The 22,994-nt window shown below is 38.9% G+C and overlaps 1 protein-coding gene across 5 annotated transcripts in view; it reads right to left on the bottom strand.

Annotated features, from left to right (window-relative positions):
- The window catches only part of LOC145341822 (uncharacterized), a 707,529-nt gene that overhangs the window by 37,507 nt on the left and 647,028 nt on the right, over positions 1–22,994 (bottom strand). For all 5 annotated transcript variants that reach the window (XM_080186786.1, XM_080186791.1, XM_080186787.1 and 2 more), the window contains 4 exons: positions 20,711–20,820; positions 18,401–18,475; positions 14,063–14,156; positions 13,673–13,743 (listed from right to left, as the gene is read on the bottom strand). In XM_080186786.1, the coding sequence (XP_080042912.1) occupies positions 13,673–13,743; positions 14,063–14,156; positions 18,401–18,475; positions 20,711–20,820 (350 nt within the window). The remainder of the gene's footprint in view (positions 1–13,672; positions 13,744–14,062; positions 14,157–18,400; positions 18,476–20,710; positions 20,821–22,994) is intronic.

Below are 22,994 nucleotides of genomic sequence, written 5' to 3'. Positions count from 1 at the left end.
TGCTTTCCCCTCATGTTAGCTGAGAAAAATGTGCAGTTATAAATTACCTTTCATGCCTTCTGTCTCCCAAAGCACTTCATTGTCAATTACATTTTTAAAAAACGTAGTCCCAATAAGGTGACAAAATATGGCAGCCAATTTGCACATAGCAAGATCTTGCAAACAGCAATGAAATAGGTGACCAGGTAATCTGTTTTATTGCCATTGGTTAAAGAACAAATGTAGGTCAGGGCACCAGGCGAGATCTCCCACTCTTCTTCAAATAGATTTGTGTGATCTTTTTCTTATCCATCTGCATGGGCAGACTGATTCTTTGTTTAATATTTCATCCAAAATCTGACAATGTAACACTCCTTTACGATAGACTGGTGTCAGCCTAGAATATGTTCTTCAGTCTCTGAGTCAGAAGCTCAGGTTCAGTCTGATTTAAACTCCGCGTCAGGGACAAAAGTGCTACCTCTAAGCCAAGCTGTCATTTATTCCCTTACTTGCTCCTAATCTACTACTTCTAAAAGAAGCACCCAAGTGCTGTGAGGTTGAGAGGCAGGTGGCTTGGAAGATTTCTCTGGAATTTTCAAAACTAGTTCTACCTGAAAATATAAACAAATGGTGAAATAATACTTTGGTCTATGGAAATACTATTAGGCATTTTGAATCTTTGGAATACCCTTTTAGTTCAAGAGCTAATAAAAGATGTGCAACTACTCAAGTCAGCAGATATATAAAAACATGATGTGCAAAGCTTCTAAATACATATATAAATTCCTCTGCCTTCTTGGTGGATCATTTCTTGTAATAGATGCAAGGACTGATGAATGGCCAATGACTCTTCCATGAGTCAACCATTGGATGAGGTTACTGTAAGGTTACTTTCCCTCACAATGCACGGAGTATTCCGTCTGGCAGTCCTGATTGAAATGAAGGAACCTATTCAAGATTCTGATTCAGGTTTAATAGTTAGCCAAAACACACTCCCTGCATTGGTGCATACATCCACGATGTCAATTCACCTCAGTGATTTCTTTTTTATGGTGCGCCTTATCTCTAACATTAGTGAAGGCTTTGAAATTAAGCCATACAATTTTCTCCTCAAAAACATTTGCAGTGAGGAAAAGGCAGTTGACCACCATCTTATCGAGGGCAATAAATTCTAGCCTAACCAGTGATGCCCACATCCCATAAATGAATAAAAATAAGTTCTCTGTCCCTGGGAAAGGTGCATGGCAAAACCAAAAGGAAAGAACTATTTTTATTGTTACTTTCCCTAAACTTTTCTACATACTAGTCTGGGTACAAGTTACAACCAATATTTGGTTGGGGGGCATGCGGATGGTATTGCTACAACAGAAATATGTTTTGATTAAGATGGAGATTGCATCAAGTATTTTCTAATCCTGTATAAGTTTCACTGTGGTTTTAGTCTTACAGAAATCTATCAAAATTTTCACAGGAATATCTAACTATTACCAGGCCAAAATATTCAGCAATTTAACATGGTCGAACATAAAAGCCTGCACTCCAAAGCTCTTTTGCCATGCTGCATTAAGCTTCCACTCGATCATCACTGTAAACCTAATATCCTAAGGAGATTTTCAAGTTTTCTAACATGTCAGTCTGGAGCAAATAAACCGTCAATGTCATATTGGTTGGCTGACTTTTATACTTTGTAAAAAAGAACACCAAAAAAACCCCACAAAAAAACTTATGCTTGAATAAGCATATCAAATAAATATTTCATTTTAATCCCAAATAAATAGAGCATTCAATCGATAAGAGCCCCATCTGTATGGGCTAAAAATTAATGAGGACAACTCTTTAAACCAAACATCTGGGGACAGTGCAGCTTTCTCTTTATTGTAAAATCTACACATTTCTATTAAAATATGGTAATTTGTCATAGCAGGTGTGGATTTCTGACCAAGAAAATTGCCTCGATTTTTACTTCAAAGGGGCTTAATTCAGATGAGATGAAATACTCTGTTGCATTAGTTTCACAGATCCGAGGATTATAATGACAGTTAATAAAACTGCATTAATTACAGAACAAAGGATTGAATCCGCACTCACTGCCACGCTTCTGATGTTTCCGACCATCTCTAGTGGGACAATAGCAAATCTGCAGCTCTTAATTTAAAATAATAAGGTAATATATTAAAAGCAGGTCAGATATGCCTTAATTGCACGCTTCTGCATGCTCTGCTGGGTCAGATCTAAACTTCTATTGCAGAAGTCTGCATTTTGCAGCATGGCTGCCTGCCAGATGCACTTTTCACTACAATGAAAAGCTGGGAAATCATTAGTCAGTCTGAAATAATCAAAGATTAGAGACAAGGACTAGGAAATGAAACAAGAGCTTGTCTAAATCCTGTTGGGCCTGCAGTGGCAATTTGTTGATTTAGACTTTATTCTCTCTTGCTTACACTTCCTGCCAAACGTGTCTTACCTCCAATAAAGCACTTTTCTTCTTGAAGTCATCCACCAGATAAACAAAATTGGAAATGAGTCTTTGATTTTCAGTGCCAATGGTTGTTTTATGATTTAACTGAGTGGAGTTATACTTACTGCAGGGTGAAAAGGATGGAGTATCAATTTTCTTTCCCCGAGGTTAAATGCTTAAAATGTAGAAGTGCTTTAGCTGGGTATTGACGATACAAAAAACATGTCGGTTTAACAGCCAGCCACAGTCACATATGTTTGCCTCCTTTTCAAAGTATTATGACTTTTATTGGGTTATGTTCCCCATTGCCTTTCAATAGCACCCTAACTGGCTACTCTTCAGCTGTGAGCTTAGATTCTAAGGTCGGATTGTCATGCCTCTAGCCATGTTGAAATGGAGGTGGAGGCTGGATTTAAAAATCACAGTCTGGACCCATTTCTGGGGTTCACACCACATTCCTGTGGCATGGGATTTTTATGGCATCGGGATGAGAGTAGCAAGTTTGCACTCAGCATCCTGCCCTTGCCTAATCTGTGGGGCGGGGCACTTCAAGTGCCCCACTTCACCTGATTTATTTTATGGAGTTCAGTCTGATTTCGTAGGAGATGTGGTTCAAGGCACCTCTGACTACTTGTGAGTTTCATGGAAACACTGATCCCAAGTGGAGAAGCAAAACACAGTCACCTGTGCTTGGAACTCTTTCATTGACAGACTTTGAAATACAAAAAAAATGTTTTCTAAGTTTCAGTAGATGCTGGGGGCGGTATTTTATTGGATGTGCAAGAGCGGGATGGGTTGGGAGCAAGGGGTAGTGGGATCAAAAACACAAAGGACTGGAAAAGAAAGCTGAGAGAGGAGAGGGAATGATTGGGCATGGAGGAGTTAAGTGGGAAGGGCCTGGCAACTTGGATGTACTGCAGACAATTACTCAAGGTAGGAAATTGAGGGGCTGAAAGGGAGGGGTCAGTATTACAGTGGGTTTATTTCAGGGTGTTGGCTGGCAGAGGGAATGTTCACAGTTACAGGGGGAGGTCAATTTGGTAGTGGGGCAGGTTGAATCTGAAATTGGGATATTTGAAGATCATGTAGGCAGATCATGGTTGAAAACATTCGTCCTGAGGGGATTAAGACAATCAACTTCTTTGTTTCAAGACACCAGGTTCAAGTCCAACAGGTTTACCAAATAAACCTGTTGGACTTTAACCTGATGTTGTGAGGGCTCTTACTGTGCCCACCCTAGTCCAATGCCGGTATCTCCACATCTTTGTTTCAAGGAAGACGTAGTAAATTTGGAATTGTTACTTAATGGTCTCAGGAATGTGTGTAGTTAACACCTTTTCATTTGAGATATGCTGTTTTATTGAATACACAGTGCACTTCACCTGACCTTCAATGCCCACCTTTGTCCACTTTTTGAAGGAAAAGTCAACGTTGAAGAGTCCGCAAAGAATAACGTGGCTTAAAAGTTAGGAATATGACATGCTGTTACTGGGCATGACAGGCTGATCTATGTTGCACTTCCTAAGCACTGAAGTACCCACCCAGATTATGTACTTAAGTCTCAGGAGTGGGACATAAAGTCACAAACTTCTTATTCAAAAGCAAGAATGCAATCACTCAGGCAAGACTAATAGCTGCTGAATTGTTAACTTCTAATTTGTGGTCTGAAGGCTGACTTTTCTGACAGTTATTCTATCTTTGTAACTAAAATGGTGCAAACAGTGGAAAATTATGCTAATTGACTGAAGGGAGTCTTTAGATCCACAAATACTACAGCCACTTTAGTTGTGTTAGACGTCTAAGCATAGAAATTAGATTGTGTTTGAATCAGGGTGTGAGATGGATACAGTTTGCACGACATATCTCTTAAGAGGCTAATAGTGGGGAATTGGTTCCCTGGCCTCATTAGTATGGTAACAGTAACCTATGGGCACTATTTGTAGAGTAAAAGGTTAACTCTAATAATGAATATCATAGTGATAGCTTTGATGAGAGTAGCTCCAGCTATGCCTTGGTCTTACTTAACATTTGTAAATAGCTAGTATGTAAATACATGTATTTTCAATAAAAGATCATTGCCTCTAGCACGATGTCTTCTTGATTAAGAAGCTAACAAATCTCAAGATAAAACTATGATAACAGACGGTGGCAGCAATGACCAGACCTATAGAGAAACAGTAGAAAATACTGGGGAAACATCAAATGAAGCCCAGCAACAGTGCAGCTCAGGTGGTGAAGGATATCGAGGCCAACTCAGCAACCACACCAGGGATGACAAAAATAACAAGGGCAATGCAACAGCTGGCAAGGTAAGCAGTGCAAGAAAAGACAACCCTGAACGAGCATGAGAAATGGTTACTACTTTGCCCCTACCAAAATCATTTCAAAATATAGAGTGCTTGAGACAGGCTGTGCGATGGCAAATTTGATGAAAATGTTTTCCCTGATATTGAAATGCCTCAGATCTTGCATGTAAACAGAACAAAGATCAAGTTAGCACTTTGTTACTTGCCGTTGGGAGCAAAACAGGCAATGTTCTCGCCAGAGAGTGGCTGCATGAAGACACAGCCTCCAACAAGGACATCACTGAAACCTTTGGCTTATTATTTAGTCTTTGTAAAAATATTGACACTGAGAGGTTGAAATCTAATTGGTGCAGCTAAAAACAGCATGAAGGGATTGGCTCATTCACTGCTGAATTGTACTCGCTCACCAAAAAGTGAGAGTATGGAACACTAAAAGGTGACCTGGTCAGAGATAGAATAGTTGATGGCATTTTAGATGAAAATCTCCCTGACTTATAATCTTGGGAAGATTTAAATTGGAGCAAATCTGTACAACTGACCAAACAAGCTGAAGAACGGAAAGTAAAATCAGAAGTATAGCAAGGAAACAACCAGGAAGTGACTGGAAAATGTGCCAACTGCCATTTTCAAATGTCCCCACTGTGGCAGGAAGAATGTCTCCAGGTGGGAAGAATGTCCTGCCCAGATCACACAATAGCATGCCTGTGACAAGTTAGGCCATTGTAATGTGATCTGCCATTCCAGAAAATCTGTGCTTTCAAGACAGAAGGCAAAATCTACTAAAGGAAACTCTATTCAAGACTTTGACAACCAGGAAATCATCTCTCTAGGAGAAATAAAGGAAAATAAAAATCAATATTAGGGTGCTGATAGTTATGTAAATAGGTATCTGACCATATTCAAGCTACACAGAGGAGTTGGTGCCTCAGTGCTATCTGGCAGAATTTCATGGCTAAATAAAGTGACACTAAAACTGTCCGCTTTTCGATTCCAAGGAGTGCAGAAGGATATTGCGGATCCTTCACTTCTCTTTGGGAACAGTCTAGAAGAAGCAGGAATAGGATGCCCGTGATGACTGATCACCAGTGACACCAAGGGTGACTGTGATCACCTGCAAGATGATATTCTGGGCCTTAATTGGTCTTTCAGGAAAGAGTACAAGAAAATTAAACAGCTGCAGAGGCAGATGATCTATTGGAAGAAGAGGTCCTAGATCTTACTAAACCTTTTGACTTCATTGCCAATGATCATGAAGATGTTGTTGACTCTTTTGAAGAGCATCACCCTTTTCATGAGGTTAATTTGTCTGCTTATTCCACAGAATTCACTAAGGACATGCAACAATTGAAGCCACCAGCAAAAAGCTATCCAGTGAGGATGAATGAGATGCTCAATCCAAATTAGATCAAACCAATAATAAAAGTTCAGAGATTCTTAAACCTTCCAATTTAAGCTAGAGCCCACACTTGGATCTCATCAGCAAACCATGGAAATAATCAAGCTTTCTTTCAGTCTCGAAAGAGGAGCCCAAACTAGAGAGCATGTACAGCTGAAAAAATCTTAGAAAAACTTGAAGTTGACCATCAAATAATGGAGCTTGAAAATATTCAAATTAGCATAAATTGGAGGAGTCTATCTACCTAAAAGAGAAAGTCGAATTAAAAACCCAGCTATTAACAGTCACGTGGCAATACCATGCCAGAGAGGGATTTACGAATTAGAAATGGTACAACAAAAGAAATTGAACATATTGTAGTACAGAAGAGTATAAATGCTGTATCACATCTAAAGAAATAGCCACAACACTAGACAAAAGAGTTGGCTACAGAGCAACTCTTTAAAGTACTGACACCAGCTGTCCTCTCTGTTACTGCTGAGATCCTTGTAGTACAAACAGCGGACACTGACATTAAACTTTCAAGCAAATTTGCAGATCAGACTACTATGCAGGAACTTGCTAGCAACCTCAGCTCTGAAGTTACTTACATTGTGGATGATAATACAATTGTACTTTCTGCAGCTAATCCAGAGACTTCACTGTCTGTGGTGAACCAGCCTCACGCTGAAGCAAGTGTGAAGTGATACCACTATCTACAGAAAGGGAAATTCCAACTATTAGAGTAGCAGGGAATCCTCCTTTCTTTGTTTTCAGTAGTGTCTTCAAGACGTTCTTCATTCTTCCTTTTGTCTATCAGATTCATTTCTTGCTCAGACATTGAACACTTGTCTGTCACTCCAGCTGTATCATTCAGCTTAAGATTTACATAGGAACTGAAAGTGCTTAATTTTGTTAGATTAGTGCTTTCATCTTTCATCAAGGTGTAATGTGGAAGAAGATAAAGAGAATTTAGGTCTGTTGTCTTCGTTTTCAAAGGGTTGTGATTATTCAAGTCCTGAAGAGTTCTCTCTTGAACCAGTTTTTCTTTGATTGATTTTCATTGCCTTTACATTCAGGCGTTTGTAAGTATCACAGCCCAGCAGCTAGCCCGTATGTAACCTCCAGGATTACAGGTACCTCCAGGGTATACATTTCAGATTCCAGCAAACAGCTGTTTAACTGCTATTCCACTCCGCCAATGTGTTTGCCTTCCAAAGAGAAGATCAAGGAACACAAACATCCTAATTGGAATTGATGCTTCTGGTGAAAGTGACTTGGGGAGGGGAGTAGGAATCAGATGGAAATTGTAAATAGTACAAGATGTTAACAGTTTGTGGGAAGAGTGAATGGGGGAAGATGTGGAGTGAAGTGTTAACTCTAATACTGGTTATTGAGCATGTGCATAAGGAGCTATGCTACAACGACATCACTCACTTAAGTAAAATGAGTGAGAAACATCTTCTACAATAGCTCCAGCTATGTCTTAGTCTCACTTAATCTTTGTAAATAGTGAGAATGCAAAATAAATGTGCTTTCAGCAAAAGACCATTGCCTCCAGCAAGATCAGTTCCAGAGCAAGAAGCTAACTAATCCTAACCACAAAACAGATGAGACAGTAGTCGAAGTGTATACAGCCAGGTTGAAATGTTAACTGATTACAGCAGGTATGTCTGTATGGGCCTGGATGAAGCATTTGGGAGGGAGTTGGGGTGAGAGGAGTCAATCTTCTGAATATTCCTTCAGTTTGGTCTCTGTGCATCTGAGAAATCTGTCTGTAGCTTCAGTTGAAAAGATTTCAGAAAGGGGCTAGAAAAAGGCATTCAGTTCCCCAATGTGCATAGGCCATGGACAATGACAGGGCACCCTAGCTGATTTGGCATGGGACCCAATTCCTGTGAAGATTGTGGACTGAAAGATGCATGCCATGTTGCAGATTTCAGTGCTCATTTTTCAAATTAGCCTCCAGGCAGTAATTATTGTGTACTAGCATTTACTGAACACATTAATTTATTAATCAAGATATATATAACTGTTAAGAAATGAATATAGAGCATTTACTAACAAAACTCATTCAAACAGATTATATTTTGATAAATGTTTCCAGGAGTAATAATTAACTTTACATTTCCATCTTGTATTCTGAATTTTCTGAGAAGTTGCGGGTGGCAGTCAGGAAAAATATTTCTTTTAAATGGAGACACTAACAATTTGCAATCTATAAAACAGTCATAAAAGCATAATTAAAGTAAAAAGCATTCTAAATGAATCACAAATTTAAAATTAAAACTTGATAATAATTTAAAAGGTTTTCCAGAACATCAACCCATGATTGTAAGGGGCAACATTGTCCACAGGATAGCCAAGGTGGGTGGAAACAACTTCACAAAGTTTGCCTGGTTCGGTAAGATACCACACAGACTGAGCGTGTGGAGTCAGGGGACAAGTAGCAGAATGGATAGTGCACTGGTTGTAAGTCAGAAAACAGAAAATAGGAATAAATTGTAGTATTCAGAAAGATAGCAGCCGTATTCTCCTATCTCACCTGTGGCTGGTATTCTCTGATTCTGCTGCAGTGAACGGAGATTTGACCAAGTACCAAATTCACCATTCTCTCTGGCAGTGGCAGCAGGGCGTGAATGGCCAGAGAACTGAGATCTCAAGTGTACCAGCACTTGGAACAATATTGTTCACAATTTAGCCTTTAGAATCATAAGCACAATTTTTAAATTGGTGGTGGGATTGATGTGCAGAAGGACGATACCTGAAAGGTAGAGTCATATCTATCAATCAAGGATCAATAACCTGGGTTTCTTTATTCTTGAGGTATAACCTAACAGAGACTTTCTAAAGTTATGAAAGATTTTGATAGAGTAGACACAGAGAGAATGTTCCCGTTTGTGGGGAAGAGTAAATCTAGGGAGGCAATGGCCCAGTGGTAGTATTGCTAGACTATTAATCCAGACACTCAGCTAATGTTGTGAGGAACTGGGTTTAAATCCTGCCACGACATATAGTGGAATTTGAATTCATAAAAAATACCTGGAATGAAGAATCTATTGACCATGAAACCATAGTCGTTTGTTGGGAAACTCATCTGGTTCACTAATGTCCTTCAGGGAAGGAAATCTCCGTACCTATCTGATCTGGCCTAGTTGTGACTCTGGAACCATAACAACATGGTTGACTCTCAACAGCCCTCGGGCAACCAGTGATGGGCAACAAATGCTGGCTAGCCAGTGATGCTCATGTGTCACGAATGAATAAAACAAATCTAGAGATAGTCCCTAAGAAATCAAATAGGTAGTTTTTCTATATGCAGGGAATATTAAGAATGTGGGATCTGCTCCTAAAGGGGATTTTAGAGGCAAATAGTTTGAATTAATTTAATGGGCGGCAGTTGAGGGAGAAGGGGAAGGAAAGTTATGCTGATAGAGTTAGATCAGCAAGGATCGGATGAGGTTTGAATAGAGCATAAACACTGACACTGATTGTTTGGACTGAATGGCCTCTATGTTCTATGTAATCTGACGTAAAGGTAAAACCTGAGCGTCATTTGTTAATGAAGCACAGAATTTAAAATATAAAACACCTTAAATGGATGTGAACCAATAATTTAATCCATCAAATATGAAGTAATGATGAAGAGTTTCTCAAGCAGCTGAATATTTTATCAGCCATTTTAAATTAATTTAGTTTTTCAATGTTGAATGGCAACAATAAACTCAAAAATTAAAGTGGCTAAGGATAAGGGCAGATGGTTTGTACTTTCAATGGCCAGTGTCATTTATGAGGCACAAAGCAATGACTAACTACAGTATGACTAATTTCTCCTGTGTAAGATTGTTTAATAATTTTTGTTTCAGAAAACAGTCATTATAATGTCACTGAATGTTGAACTCAAATGAACAAATGTTAAATAGAGACTGAGGTGTTTCTTGTAGAAAATTGATCCTTTATAAGAAGCCCTGCTGCTATCAGTCATATTAATCTTTTGTAACTAAATTATGTATTTGCTTTCCAGTTTGAGTTAAATTCCTGCACACTATTCTTTGTACACTATCTAAGTCCTTTAAATGAAATATGAAAAAAAGTATTGCTACAAGTGGTGATAGGGTTAATTGGCTTTTTTCTTTGATAAGCATTTGATTGTGGAGTGAGTGTGACCTTTTGGGTGTCAGTCATGCATTAAATTTTTTCCTTTACGCTGGATAATGGAAAACTGTAGATTTCCTTTAAGTAAGAAGCAGTTGAATTGATTTTCTGTGGTGTAATTACCAGTCAATGACAAATCCTGTCGCTTTATTAAACAGCTACATTAGGTTTCAGGTAAATGCTTTCACAAATACTTTTAACTATCAGGACTCAAGAGAGGAAAAAGACAGCCTAGCAATGGTTCACTATTGACTGAAATGCCAGACCTCCTGATTTATCTTTCTCAACTTGTAGAAATCAATGTGTAAGATTAATTATGAAGTTTAATTTTGCATCTTCAAAATATAATCGCAAAAAGGCCATAAGACGTAGGAGCAGAAGAAGGCCATTCGACCCATTAAGTCTGCTCCCTCATTCAAGAGATCATCATGATTGATCTGATAATCCTAAACCCCACTTTCCAACCTTACCCCCATAACCCTTGATTCATTTACTGATTAAAAATGTCTGTCTCAACCTTGAACATAGTTAATGTTCCAGCCTCTACAGCCCTCTGTGATAAAGAATACTACATATTCACTCCACCTCTGGGAGAAAAAAAATCCTCCTAATTTCTGTTTTAAATGAGTAACTCCTTACTTTGCGATTATGCTCTCTGGTCCTACACTCTACCACAAGGGGAAACAATCACTCAGCATCTACGTGTCAAGTCTCCTGAGAATCCTATATGTCTCAAAAAGGTCGCCTCTCATTCTTCTAAATAGTTACAGGTCAAAGATATATATGCACTATTGTAAATATATAAAAGCAATATTGTCATTCTGTTTTTTTCTAACATTCTTTAACTCACTCATTATGATAGCAAACATAATTATGTCAGAAATAAGCCTTCAAATTTATATAAACTTAATTTTCCTAATAAAGTCAGTTTATAATCAAGAAATGCAAGTAGGTAGGAGATACTGGAAAAATGGTTTGGCAGGTGACAGAGGTGGAGCATCAATGTAGTGCATCAGAATGCCAAGCTCAGAACAGAGCAATGTTATGAACACTGTGATTTCCCAGTCTCAGCTAAGCAATAAACAAGAAGCCATCAATAGCAGAAGAGAAAAGAGAGAATGCATCAACTTTTATCACTTCCATGCATCCTCTAGTGGCTGATCAGAATGTGGTGCTGGGACTAGGTTGTTGGTCAAGGAGCAGGGCTTGAGGAGACATAAAGAAGAGCAAACAAACATGGGGCTGGAAATCCAAGTTAATTCCATCCTCAATCCCTGGTCCAACACGCAACATCTCCCTCTGGTCCTTATGCTAAACTGATACTGTAAATGGTTCCCTTGCCTTTGGTACCATTTCCATCTTTCAAAACTGCTGTTACTAATTCCTTCCTTGATCCCGCTGCCTTTTGAAACTGCCACTCCATTTAGAACATAAGAACATAAGAAATAGGAGCAGGAGTAGGCCATCTAGCCCTTCGAGCCTGCCCCGCCATTCAATAAGATCATGGCTGATCTGTCGTGGCTCAGTTCCACATTCCCGCCCTCTCCCCATAACCCTTAATCCCCTCGCTTATCAAAAACCCATCAACCCGCGTCTTAAAAATATTTAGCGAGGCAGCCTCCACCACTTCAACGGGCAGAGAATTCCAGAGATTGACCACCCTTTGAGTGTCCTAGATGGATTGTCATATCCCAAATTGATGCTCATCTGCCTTGCAATTGTCTGCTTGAATCTCTCCAGCTTTCTGCCCATGCTATAGAAGTCTTAATCAAAGTCATACACTGTATCCGTTCTGCCTGTGGTGCATTATTCTGTCCTGACCTTTCTGCAGTCTTCAACTTGAACGTACTATTCTCCTCCACTGCACATCTGGTGTAGTCTAACTCTGCAAACACTTGATTTTATTCTTATGGTACTGCACTTACCTGGAAAGGGCAGAGTTTGCATCAAATTCTGAACTGAATGCTGCAGTAGTGCAGTTCTATACAACTGCTGGTTGCTCTCTCTCCTACATTGCCCAAGTGCTCACTATTCAAGTATGATTCTTGATGGAGAGTTGGCTAGTTATTTAACCATCTCAGTCAAGCTCGACTCTGTCCTCATCTGATGTCAATACATGCACAAATATATATTTCCAGTAAGGATTACTTAATGACTAGAAAAACTTCCTTTGTCCAACCTAGAGTTTCTGAGGTCAATTATACTGGCTTTAACTCAGTACAGATTTTTGGCCTAGTCTTATGTCTGTTACTTTATGTATAAACCCATTGAGCCATTGGTAAATTGCTGACTCAGAAATTATTTCAAAGCACCCTACTGTTAAATAGAATGGGTTTCTGTTTGCTGTTGGGTGATGGTGTTCATGTGAATCATGCCAGATTCTAATGTATAACCAAGGGCTGGATTTTACTTCCCAAATTAGATACGTGGCCCCCTATCAATGATGAAAAATTCAGTGTGATGACTTTGGGTTGGCAACCTAACATCGCACCAGTCTCCAATAATACGGAAAGTGCTCAGATGCAGAAATCAGCAGCTCATCTGCCATTTTGAAATCATTAATTAACAGGCTATTAGGTGCATTAACTGCCCAATTCTCCATCACTTTTTGCTGTTCACTGAATTTTTCAGGCATTGGATGTAAAAAGGTGGTAGGTCTTTTACAGCAGCAAGATGGCACAAGGCCTGCCACCGGGAACCATGGGGGAATATATCAGCAAATTCTGCTGGGGAAGGTGGTAGCATCTGTACATTTGTCAATGACATTTTTAACTTTTTTGCACCTTCAATGAAAATAATTAAGACTAATTCTGAGAGCAGGTGACCTATAGAATTCTAACAGTGACTGCAGCATTACCTCTTTGGCACGTGAGATCTCGGCCTAAAGTGCTGATTGGGCGTGGAGTCGCTGTTTGTGCCACAATTTCTTAGAACCCACAAGTTATGTAATCCCACCCAGTTGCAATTCTTACTCTATTGTGATTGTAGTTGCAACAAAAATTCAACACTGTTATTCAATGGATGTGGGCTTCGTTGGGTAGAGCAGCATTCATTGCCCATCCTTATAGTAACTCAAAGTCACAAGAGCTGACTATCTTGTGCCACCTCAAAACATGAATGAGAAACATTGGCCATGATAATAACTCCAGATCAGAAGGCAGCAAAGAAAAGGGTTCATCATCAGGAAGCAAGCTTCCATTCCATCTATAATTGGCATCCTTCCCACTTAACAGCCATTAATTGTCAATTAAATGCTAGATTGGGTGTGCAGAGTTGGCAGGATGGGAGCGGGAGCGAGCAGACCCCTCAGTTTCCGTCCTCACCCCATTGGGAAATGTAAAATCCAGCCCTAAATTTTTACAAAATTAAATGTGGTAATATTCAGGGATAAAAACTTACTCTTCATCTTGAAATGGGCTCCGGAGCCGATACATGACATTGGGGTGTTCTGCTGGGTGGTTGTGAAAGGCCTGCATAAGAGATATGAAATAATAAGGTTCAATAACTGGGGACAAATGGGACAGTCACATGTTCAGGTACCTCACTGAGAATGCCATTGGATTCGAGGTTCAGATTTTTTCCAACTCCATTTTAATAAAAGAACTTTGCTGAGCCAAAAATGTCTTAATGTAAAAATCATGAAGCCGTCCAAAAATATATTGATAACATAAATCACACTTGCATTGCAATGACATCTTTTACAAACAGTTTTGCCTGGATCAGCTTGGTACTCATACTGTACTACTTCTCCATTCTCCTGTAGTGCCTTCAAGGAATTACACAGCTTACCTTTAACCTCTCATTTGTTATCCTCTTCTCATCCACTTCAACTTTTAATTTCTTGTTCTCGTGCTGCAGTCGTTCATTCATTTCCTGTAGATGGCTGTGTTGTGACAAAGGTTACAATAGCAATAACATAAAGGGTCGTTACCGCAGCAAAGATAAAAGAATAATAGAATGTAAATGTGAATCTAACATTGAAAAATATTTCGACCAAAAAGCCATCTGGTAGTCATTAATTTGACGTGGGAGGAAAATGAGCACCAACACTTTTGCCAACACCAGATGTTTATGTCACAACATTTTTGTAAAACACTGATTTTTGTAAGAAAAACTTAATTTCATAGTTGATCATAGATTTAAAAACCATGTGCTGATTTTTCCACTAAGATGGTGTTCATGTTATCCCAGCATAAGGCAGTATAGAAACCAAGAAGAAATATTGTATTTCCCAGTGCAAGCCAACATTTTTGCATATTCAAGTCAAATGCATTCCATATGAGGTGGAGAACCACACATCACGTTCAACTAAACTTCCAGAATTAAAATTTATCTAGAGATCCTGAAGCAGGCATTTCATATCACTGTGAAGCATTTGGATGGGTACATGAATAGGGAGGGAATAAAGGGATATCATCTGAGTTTTTTTTTAGTTTAGTTAGGGTTTTTAGTCAGGTTTTTTTTAGCTTAGTTAGGGTATCATGATTGCACAGGCTTAGTGGGCCAAAAGAGCTGTTCTTGTGTTGTCCTTTTCTTTGTTTCTTGAATTGAATACTATAGTTAATGATGCAATGGCACACATACAAGGGGAGTAATAGATATGCTTGGTTCAAGAATTCTTTGCGGAGGTAACAAAGAAGGTAAACAAAGGAGAGCCACTGGATGTGATTTATTTGGATTTCCAGAAAGCCTTTGAAAAGGTGCCTTATAGGATGCTGCTAAGTAAGGAGAGCCAATGGTGTTAGAGGCGAGGTACTAGCATGGATAGAAGATTGGCTGATAGACAGAAGACAGAAAGTGGGGATAAGGAAGTCCTTTTCAGGATGGCAACCAGTGATTAGAGGTGTTCCACAGGGACCACAACTTTTCATTAGATACAATAATGATCTGGAAGATGGAACTGAGGGCATGGTTGCCAAATTTGAGATGATAAAGATATGTAGAGGGACAGATAGTGTTGAGGAAGTGGGAAGGCTGCAAATGACTTGGGCAGGCTAGGAGAGTGGGCAAAGAAGTGACATTTGGAAAACAATGTGGGAAAGTGTGAGGTTATGTACTTTGGTAGGAATAGAGGTGTGAACTATTTTCTAAATCGGGAAGGGCTTCAGAATTCTGAAGCACAAAGGGACTTGGGAGTCCTGATTCCGGACTCTCTTAAGGTTAACATGCAGGTTCAGTTGGCAGTTTAGGAAGACAAATTCAACATTAGCATTCATTTCTAGAGGACTAAAATACAAGAGCAGGGATGTACTGCTGAAGCTGTGTAAGGCTCTGAAATATTGTGAGCAGTTTTGAGCCCAAAGGAAGGATGTGTGGCCTTGGAGGGGGTACAGAGGAGGTTCACAAGAATGATTCAGGGATGAAGCGTTTGTCATATGGGGATCGGTTGAAGATCATCGGTCTATACCCAATGGAGTTTGGAATAATGAGGGAGGATCTGATTGAAACTTACAGTTTACTGAGACGTCTTGATAGAGTGGATGTGGAGAGGATGTGTCCACTAGTGAGAGAGACTAGAACTCAAGGGCGCAACCTGAAGAATGAAGGGACGCTCCTTTAAAACTCAGATGAGGAGGAATTTCTTCAGCCAAAGGGTGGTGAATCTGTGGAATTCATTGCCACAGAGTGCTGTGAAGGCCAGGTCATTGAGTGTCTTTAAGACAGAGATAGGTATGTTCTTGATCAATAATTGGACCAAGGGTTATGGGGAGAAGGCAGGAGAATGGGGATGAGGATCATGTCAGCCACAGAGCAGATTTGCTGGGCCAAATGGCCTAATTCTGCTCCTATATCTTATGGTCTTGCAAGCTTTGGCATTCAGTATGACGGTAAGGTTCTTATGAAATGAGAATATACCTTAAAAAAGAGAATCTCTTCATTGCTAGAGTCTGGTTGTGCCAGGAAAACCCTCCATCTTTATCAGCTTCAATTATAAAATAATGACTTGATAAATAGGAATACGTTAATGTCTGCAAAAGCAGTGTTATCATCGTATCACATATAGAAACCAGGCTGTATGATAACACAAAGCTATGACATTTTTCAGTAGGCTAATCCCCTCCTCCAGAAAAATCATAATTAAGAAACCATGCACAATGATTTGATTTTAAAATGCCCATCCTTTTATCGCTATTAAATAAAGGAAATATCGACTTCAGTTGTTGGGAAGGATGCTCTTCAATTTAAGTCAGAAGTAAAGCCAAGTGCTTGATGGTCACTGACTATTTCTCTTGGAAATAACCCCAATGCATAGATGCCAATTGTAAAAGGAATATAAGAGCCAATCACCATAACCTGGACTGCTCATTCAGCATGATAGAATCCAAAAGTCACTGTGCTACATAATGATGCGTAGTTACGTTTTTGTCTGTGTCTGATATATGTTGTGTTGGATTGTATCAAAATTGTAAAATCAAAATAAAAAAATTGTAAAGCATATGGAGAATGCAGATAAATTACAATACTTAGTCCTGACGAAATAAAGTCCAATTTTCAATTTTTGTCCATTGACTAAGGAGGGTGTGTCTTTATAATGTCCAGAGCTTAGGTTAATGCTGGGTAGTCTGCCCATTTATTTTATTCTTATTAAATTTTTCTGTAACAGTTTGATACAACTGAGTGGCTTGCAAGGTTATTTCAGAGAATGGTTAAAAGTCGACCACACTGCTGTTGGTCACTTCTAACAACACCAGGTTTTAGTCCAACCGATTTATTTGATAGTAAACTCACAAGCTTTCGGGTTAGTCCCTTCATCAGGTGAATGGAGAGTTCTGGCCTCAGACACAGCATATAAAGCACAGATATATAAAGCACTGTCTGTGCTTTATATGCTCTGTCTGAGGCCAGAACTCTCCATTCACCTGACGAAAGGACTAACCTGAAAGCTTGTGAGTTTACTATCAAATAAATCGGTTGGACTAAAACCTGGTGTTGTCAGACTTTTTACTGTGTTTACCCCAGTCCAACGCCGGCATATCCACATCATGGTCACTTCTAAGCCAGACCAGGTAAGGACAGCAAATTTCCTTCTCCAAAGGACATTAGTAAACCAGATGGGTTTTTATAACAATTTCCTGGCATAACATTTAGCATAATGGAGAAATGGTTAACCCGAAGCCATTTGTCCTCATCTCAGTTTTAAAGGAATGTTCCTTCACTTTGACGTTGTGCCTTCAAATTCATTTGTCCACAAATGAATGAACCTTCCTTCATGACATTAGGTCATTAAATTAAAATTATCCTCTCGGTCCATTGCTAAGGATATGCTGCGAAAATTGTGTGTTTGCAAAGCAGGCATTCCAGCACCAACAACTTCAAAAGGTTGAATCATTGTGTTGCCCAGGACCCCAGAAAATTCAAATCAAATCTGGAATAGTAAGTAAAACGTGGAAGGTTCTCTATTGATGTACTTGTCTTAAAGTAACAACAAAGCAATGAGCTTTCATGGATGGAATTTTACAGTCCCTCCCACTGGCAGTATTTTCCAGTCCCGCTGAAGTCAATGGATTTAGAACATAGAACAATACAGCACAAACAGGCCCTTCGGCCCACAAGTTGTGCTGATCATATCCATACCTACCAGGCCTATCTATAACTCTCAATCCCATTAAATCCCATGTACTCATCCAGAAGTCTCTTAAAAGACCCCAACAAGTTCGCCTCTACCACCACCGACGGCAGCCAATTCCACTCACTCACCACCCTCTGAGTGAAAAACTTTCCCCTGACATCTCCTCTGTTAGGAACAGCTTGCTGCATTTATGGCTCTGCCCTTGCTGCAACACGGAACAGAAGCTCTGAACTTCATTTAACCAACTGACTGACCTGGGATTCCTGTTTAAAAAATAGTTACTTTCCCAATTGTACCATCCCACACCTTAATAGGCAGAATAGTGATTTTGAAAAATCTGGTTTTGATCGGTCTGGACTACTGCTGAAAATAATTTTGTTCATACCTGTCTCTGTAAGCCAATAAATAACTGTGCCTGAAACAGACTTAACTGATTCTCCTTTCTACCCAAAGATGTGTTTTCAGCCACCAGAGGCCGAGTACAATACTAGTAACCCTAATACTAATACAGGAAAGTCTGACATTTAGACTAGCCACTTCCCAGTGTCAGTACTTACTCTTTTTCAGTTGTTAGTTGAAGGATTTGCTTTGTTTGCTCTTTGATCTTATTTCCAAGTTTTTCGTTGGCTTGCCTGTTTAAAATAAAATGGTGTTTTAAATAATTGTAGTCAGTACAGGAAAGGCACAGAAAAAAACATAATAGGGAACCAATATGGAATGATATTTTGGCCAGGAAGGCCTCTCGGAAGATGTAGTGTGAAAGCATCAGTAATGATCTGTTTTCCATGCTGCGTGTTTTATGTCTTTTCAGTTTTTACGTCAAAATTCAAGCATTTATAGCATTTAGCTTTTCTTTATGCTTATCATGTTATGACAGAAAAACCTAACAACTGAATATTTTTTCAAAATTAAAAACAAAGCAAATTTGCAGGTGTTTTTGTAACGTTCACCAACGGATCTCTCACATGATGTAGATCATGGTCAGAAATTTAGGAAAAAAAATAACCAGTATATCCTCCTTTTTAGAAAGAATTGCATCATCTTATTTGAACCTGGTTAGAATTGCTCTTGCTATAGTTTTGTGTTTTAGCAAAAATCAGCACATATCTACAAATATTATTTTACCTAGTTTGATTCTAGGTTGTATTAGTTATGCCGAATTTATTTTATCAAATAAGCTGGATCAGTGATTGTTTACTGGCATTAGGACTGGGTGAAAACTCAGTCTTCAAAGCTACCATCTATAGTTGGGGACTGGCCTGGGGTGTTTCATTTAATTCAATTTTAAACATTTGATTCTGATATATACATTTAATATGCACAGAATAATGATAACAACAAGCCAAAGGGGTTTAGGTTATTGTCACGGATGATGAAAACATAGCTTGAATAGTTTGTGAAGTATGTGAGCCCAGGCACGGGGGCCAAAGCTAGACACCAGATACTACCAAATAAAATGCTTAGGGCAGACCTGGGCCCAATTTAGTTGTGCCAGTATTTCAATTGATTCACAATCCTCCTCATGATCAGAAATGGCATGACAGACAGCATGATAATCAGATTCATATCAAAGTCACATGAATGATGCAATTTTGTTGCTAAGCATTACATGATGTATGTGTGACACACAACGATCCCTTTATTAGATTATTTTTGTATTAATTGATTTAACCTATGGCTAATGATATCGCACCATCAATGGAATGAGCTTTGTGATGCTGCTTATTTCTGTGATGCGATTAGACGATGTCAGTCACATTACTCAGTAACACTGGTCTGCATGGTTACTTAGCAACAATCACAATGTTCTCATAGACCAATCACAGGATACGACAAAACACTGTTCAAAAATAACATTCAATTCTGGCATTTTGTTTTAGTGATAGATAGTTTGGAATTACCTTAAAAGCAAGGTTAAATCAATTCTTAAAATCCAGTTCTGATTTGAGTTGAATACATTTAAGATATACAAAATAAAACTGCAACACTCTCAAGAGGTAGAGATTATGTTATGAATGATGAGAACGTAGCTTGAATGGTTTGTGAAATTTATTTGTTCTAAGAAGGACGCATTTCAAGAGAGATTATATTCGATACAAAAATATATAATAACCCTTATGAGTGAAATTAGTCATCCAGGCTCATATATTCTACTCAGGCTGTCATTTTCCCTCCATTGCTAGCTGCTAATCCAGTGGTGAATAAATTTTGTCATGTAACCTTATAGCCCATAATGGTAAACTTGTTTTTATGTAAGATTAATTGCATCTATTTTATTTTAAATAAATCAGGCAAGAAGGGAAAATTATTTTATGGAAAATACCTGCATATTTTAGTATTTTCTTACATATGGGATCAGACATGATGGGAAAGAGAGTGATTGGAACAAAGATTGTGGGGACCCAAGTGACTCAATTGGTGAAACAGGAGAGACACAGTACGATGGGAGGCTGTGGGTTCCAGTCTCACTCTAGGATTTGTTGGCCACAGCAGGAGCTTTCATGTGGGCGGCAGCGTGTCATTAATCAGTCTGCAAAATGCTTCTAACACTCACACCATTCGCCAAGAGAGAAAAGTGTGTGAAGATGTGTAAAAAAAAAGTACTTTGATAATTGAAGAAGCAGAGCTGCATTAAATCAACACAGAAGGAATCATTAGTTCTGTTTATTAATTCTTGCAGCAATAATCCATTGTCTGGGCATCGGCTCAGATGTGTCTGCTTCAGTATTAGTCAAGGCTCCTGAATTACTAGCTAAAAAGCGCATACATTTGAAATATTCCAGAATGTTAATCAGTTACATACCTTAATCGGTATGTCTTTACAAACAATGAAGGAAACTGAAATCATATTTTAAAAATGGACTTACTTTTGCTCCTTTACCCATTGATTAACATTTGCTACAACCAGCTCACTTTCTCGATGTAATCTTGAACTGTCTGACCTTGCACCACGCAGGGACTTTCGTAAGGTCTCAAGCTAAAACAATCCAAAAATGTAGGTTAGAATAAACTATAATAAATCTAAACCTCAAATATAATAATAAAAATACTGATGGTGCAGTGATAGTGAACTGGACGTGGGTTTGTGACATCACATGTTGGGTTCTTGCTTCAGCCACAAGACATAAAAGCATAGAAATAGGAGTAGGCCGTTTGGACCCTCAAGCCTGTTCTGCCATTCGATAGGATCATGGCTGATCTAACATTCCTCACATCTACTATCCTGCCATTACCCCATAACGCTTGATTCCCTTACTGATCAAAAATCTACCAATCGCAATGGTAAATATACACAACGACTCTTTTCACCTGTCCCAGTGTTAGGGGCGATCACTGACTTTTGCTTTCTTCTATGCTTTTTCTTTCAACTTAATACTCTCCTTAACTTCTTGGTCAGCCATGGTTGGTTTATTTCTCTCTCAGAATCTTTTCTCCTTTCTATGGTATAGATTTGCTGAGTCATGAATTACCTGCCTAAATGTCTATCACTGCTTATCTTTCCTGCTAATTTATTCACCCAGTGCACTTTTGTTAACTCTATCTTTACTTCTTTGTAATTTTCTTTATTTAAAATAAACACAGTTGTTTCTGACCTAAGATTTTCACTCTCAAAATGAATATTAAATTCTATCATGTTATGATCACTACTTCTTAGGGGATTGTTTACTCTGAGGTCATTTGTTAAACCTGCCTCATTACCATTATCAGATCCAAGATAGCTTGTTCCCTGGTTGGCTCCATAACATATTGCTCTAGGAATCTAAACCTACTGCACTCAATGAATTTGTCATGTAGTTACTCTTTCCAATTTGATTACCCCAGTCAACATGAAGCTTAAAATCACCCATAATTATTACAGTGTGGCTACTGTTGGGGTCTATACACTACTTCTACCAATGTCTTTTTTCCCTTGCTGTTTTTTAACCTCCACTCAAATGAACTCTTCATCATCTGAACCTAGATTGTCTCTCATAACTGACTACTTTTCATCTCTTATTAACAGTGTTACCCCAACACCTTTTCCTTCCATCCTGTCTTTCCAAAAGGTCAATTATCCATGAATATTAAGTTCCCAGTTTTGATATCCATGTATCTACAATGGTTATAAGATTGCAACCATTTACCTCAATTTGTGCCGTCAGTTTGACGAACTTATTCAGAAAGCTTCATGCATTAAAATATAAAGCCTTTTTGCCATTTTTAATCATTCTAACTTTTCTTTCCACAGTGACCCTATTTTATTCTCGTCCTTGATTACCCTGTCTACTGTTTTTGCATTTTACTATTCTCTCTTTTATTACTGTCTTTCTTTCTCTTTCCCTTGTCACCTGCCTTAGTTCCCTCCTCATACCACTTTAGTTTAAACCCTCCTCAATAGCAAATACCTGTCCTATAACAATGGCCCCAGTCCTGCCCAGGTGTAATCTGTCCAGTTTGTAATGGTCCCACCTCTCCCAGAATCGGTCCCAGGGTCCTAGGATCTGAAACCCTCCTCCTTGAACCACCTTTCCAGTCACGTATTCATCTGATATATCCTGCTATTTTGACTCTGACTAGTATGTGGCATTGGTAGTAATCCTGAGATTGCTACCTTTGAGATCCTACTTTTCAACTTACTTCCTAATCCCTATATTTGGCTTTTAAAACTGCATCCTTTTTATTAACCAATGTCATTGGGACCAATGTGTACCACGACCACTGGCAGTTCATCCTCCCCTTCCAAAATGCCCTGTAGCCGCTCTGAGATATCCTCGACCTTAGCACGAGTGAAGTAATATTCCATCCTGTGTATGCCTTTAAATAGTCAGTAACTTCCCGTTAACATGGTGCAACATTTTCAGGTACTTTTACAGCAGTATTACATGTACACGGGGAAGCTCTCTTCATTTCAGTGATTTCTAGAAGCATGCTGTCAGTAGGGACTTTACAATCTCACCTTGTGAAGGAGCAGGGAATCACTGACAGCAGCTGCAACTTTTCTATATTTAAGTGCAGACCACAGAAGTTGCTGTTACTCTCAAGTTTTAATGACAGCAAACAATGACAATTTTACAGTCATTACAATTGCAAAATCCAGGAAGCCATAGTAACTTGGTATTAGGCCTATGCAATAACCTCTCTGAAATGAAGTTGCCCAGGGACGGTCAGGGT

The sequence above is a fragment of the Carcharhinus amblyrhynchos genome, chromosome 4 (assembly GCF_965287045.1).
Source record: "Carcharhinus amblyrhynchos chromosome 4, sCarAmb.v2.hapA, whole genome shotgun sequence".
Taxonomy (NCBI): domain Eukaryota; kingdom Metazoa; phylum Chordata; class Chondrichthyes; order Carcharhiniformes; family Carcharhinidae; genus Carcharhinus; species Carcharhinus amblyrhynchos.
The sequence above is the reverse complement of the archived record's forward strand: the minus strand, read 5'-3'. Positions and strand labels throughout refer to the sequence as shown.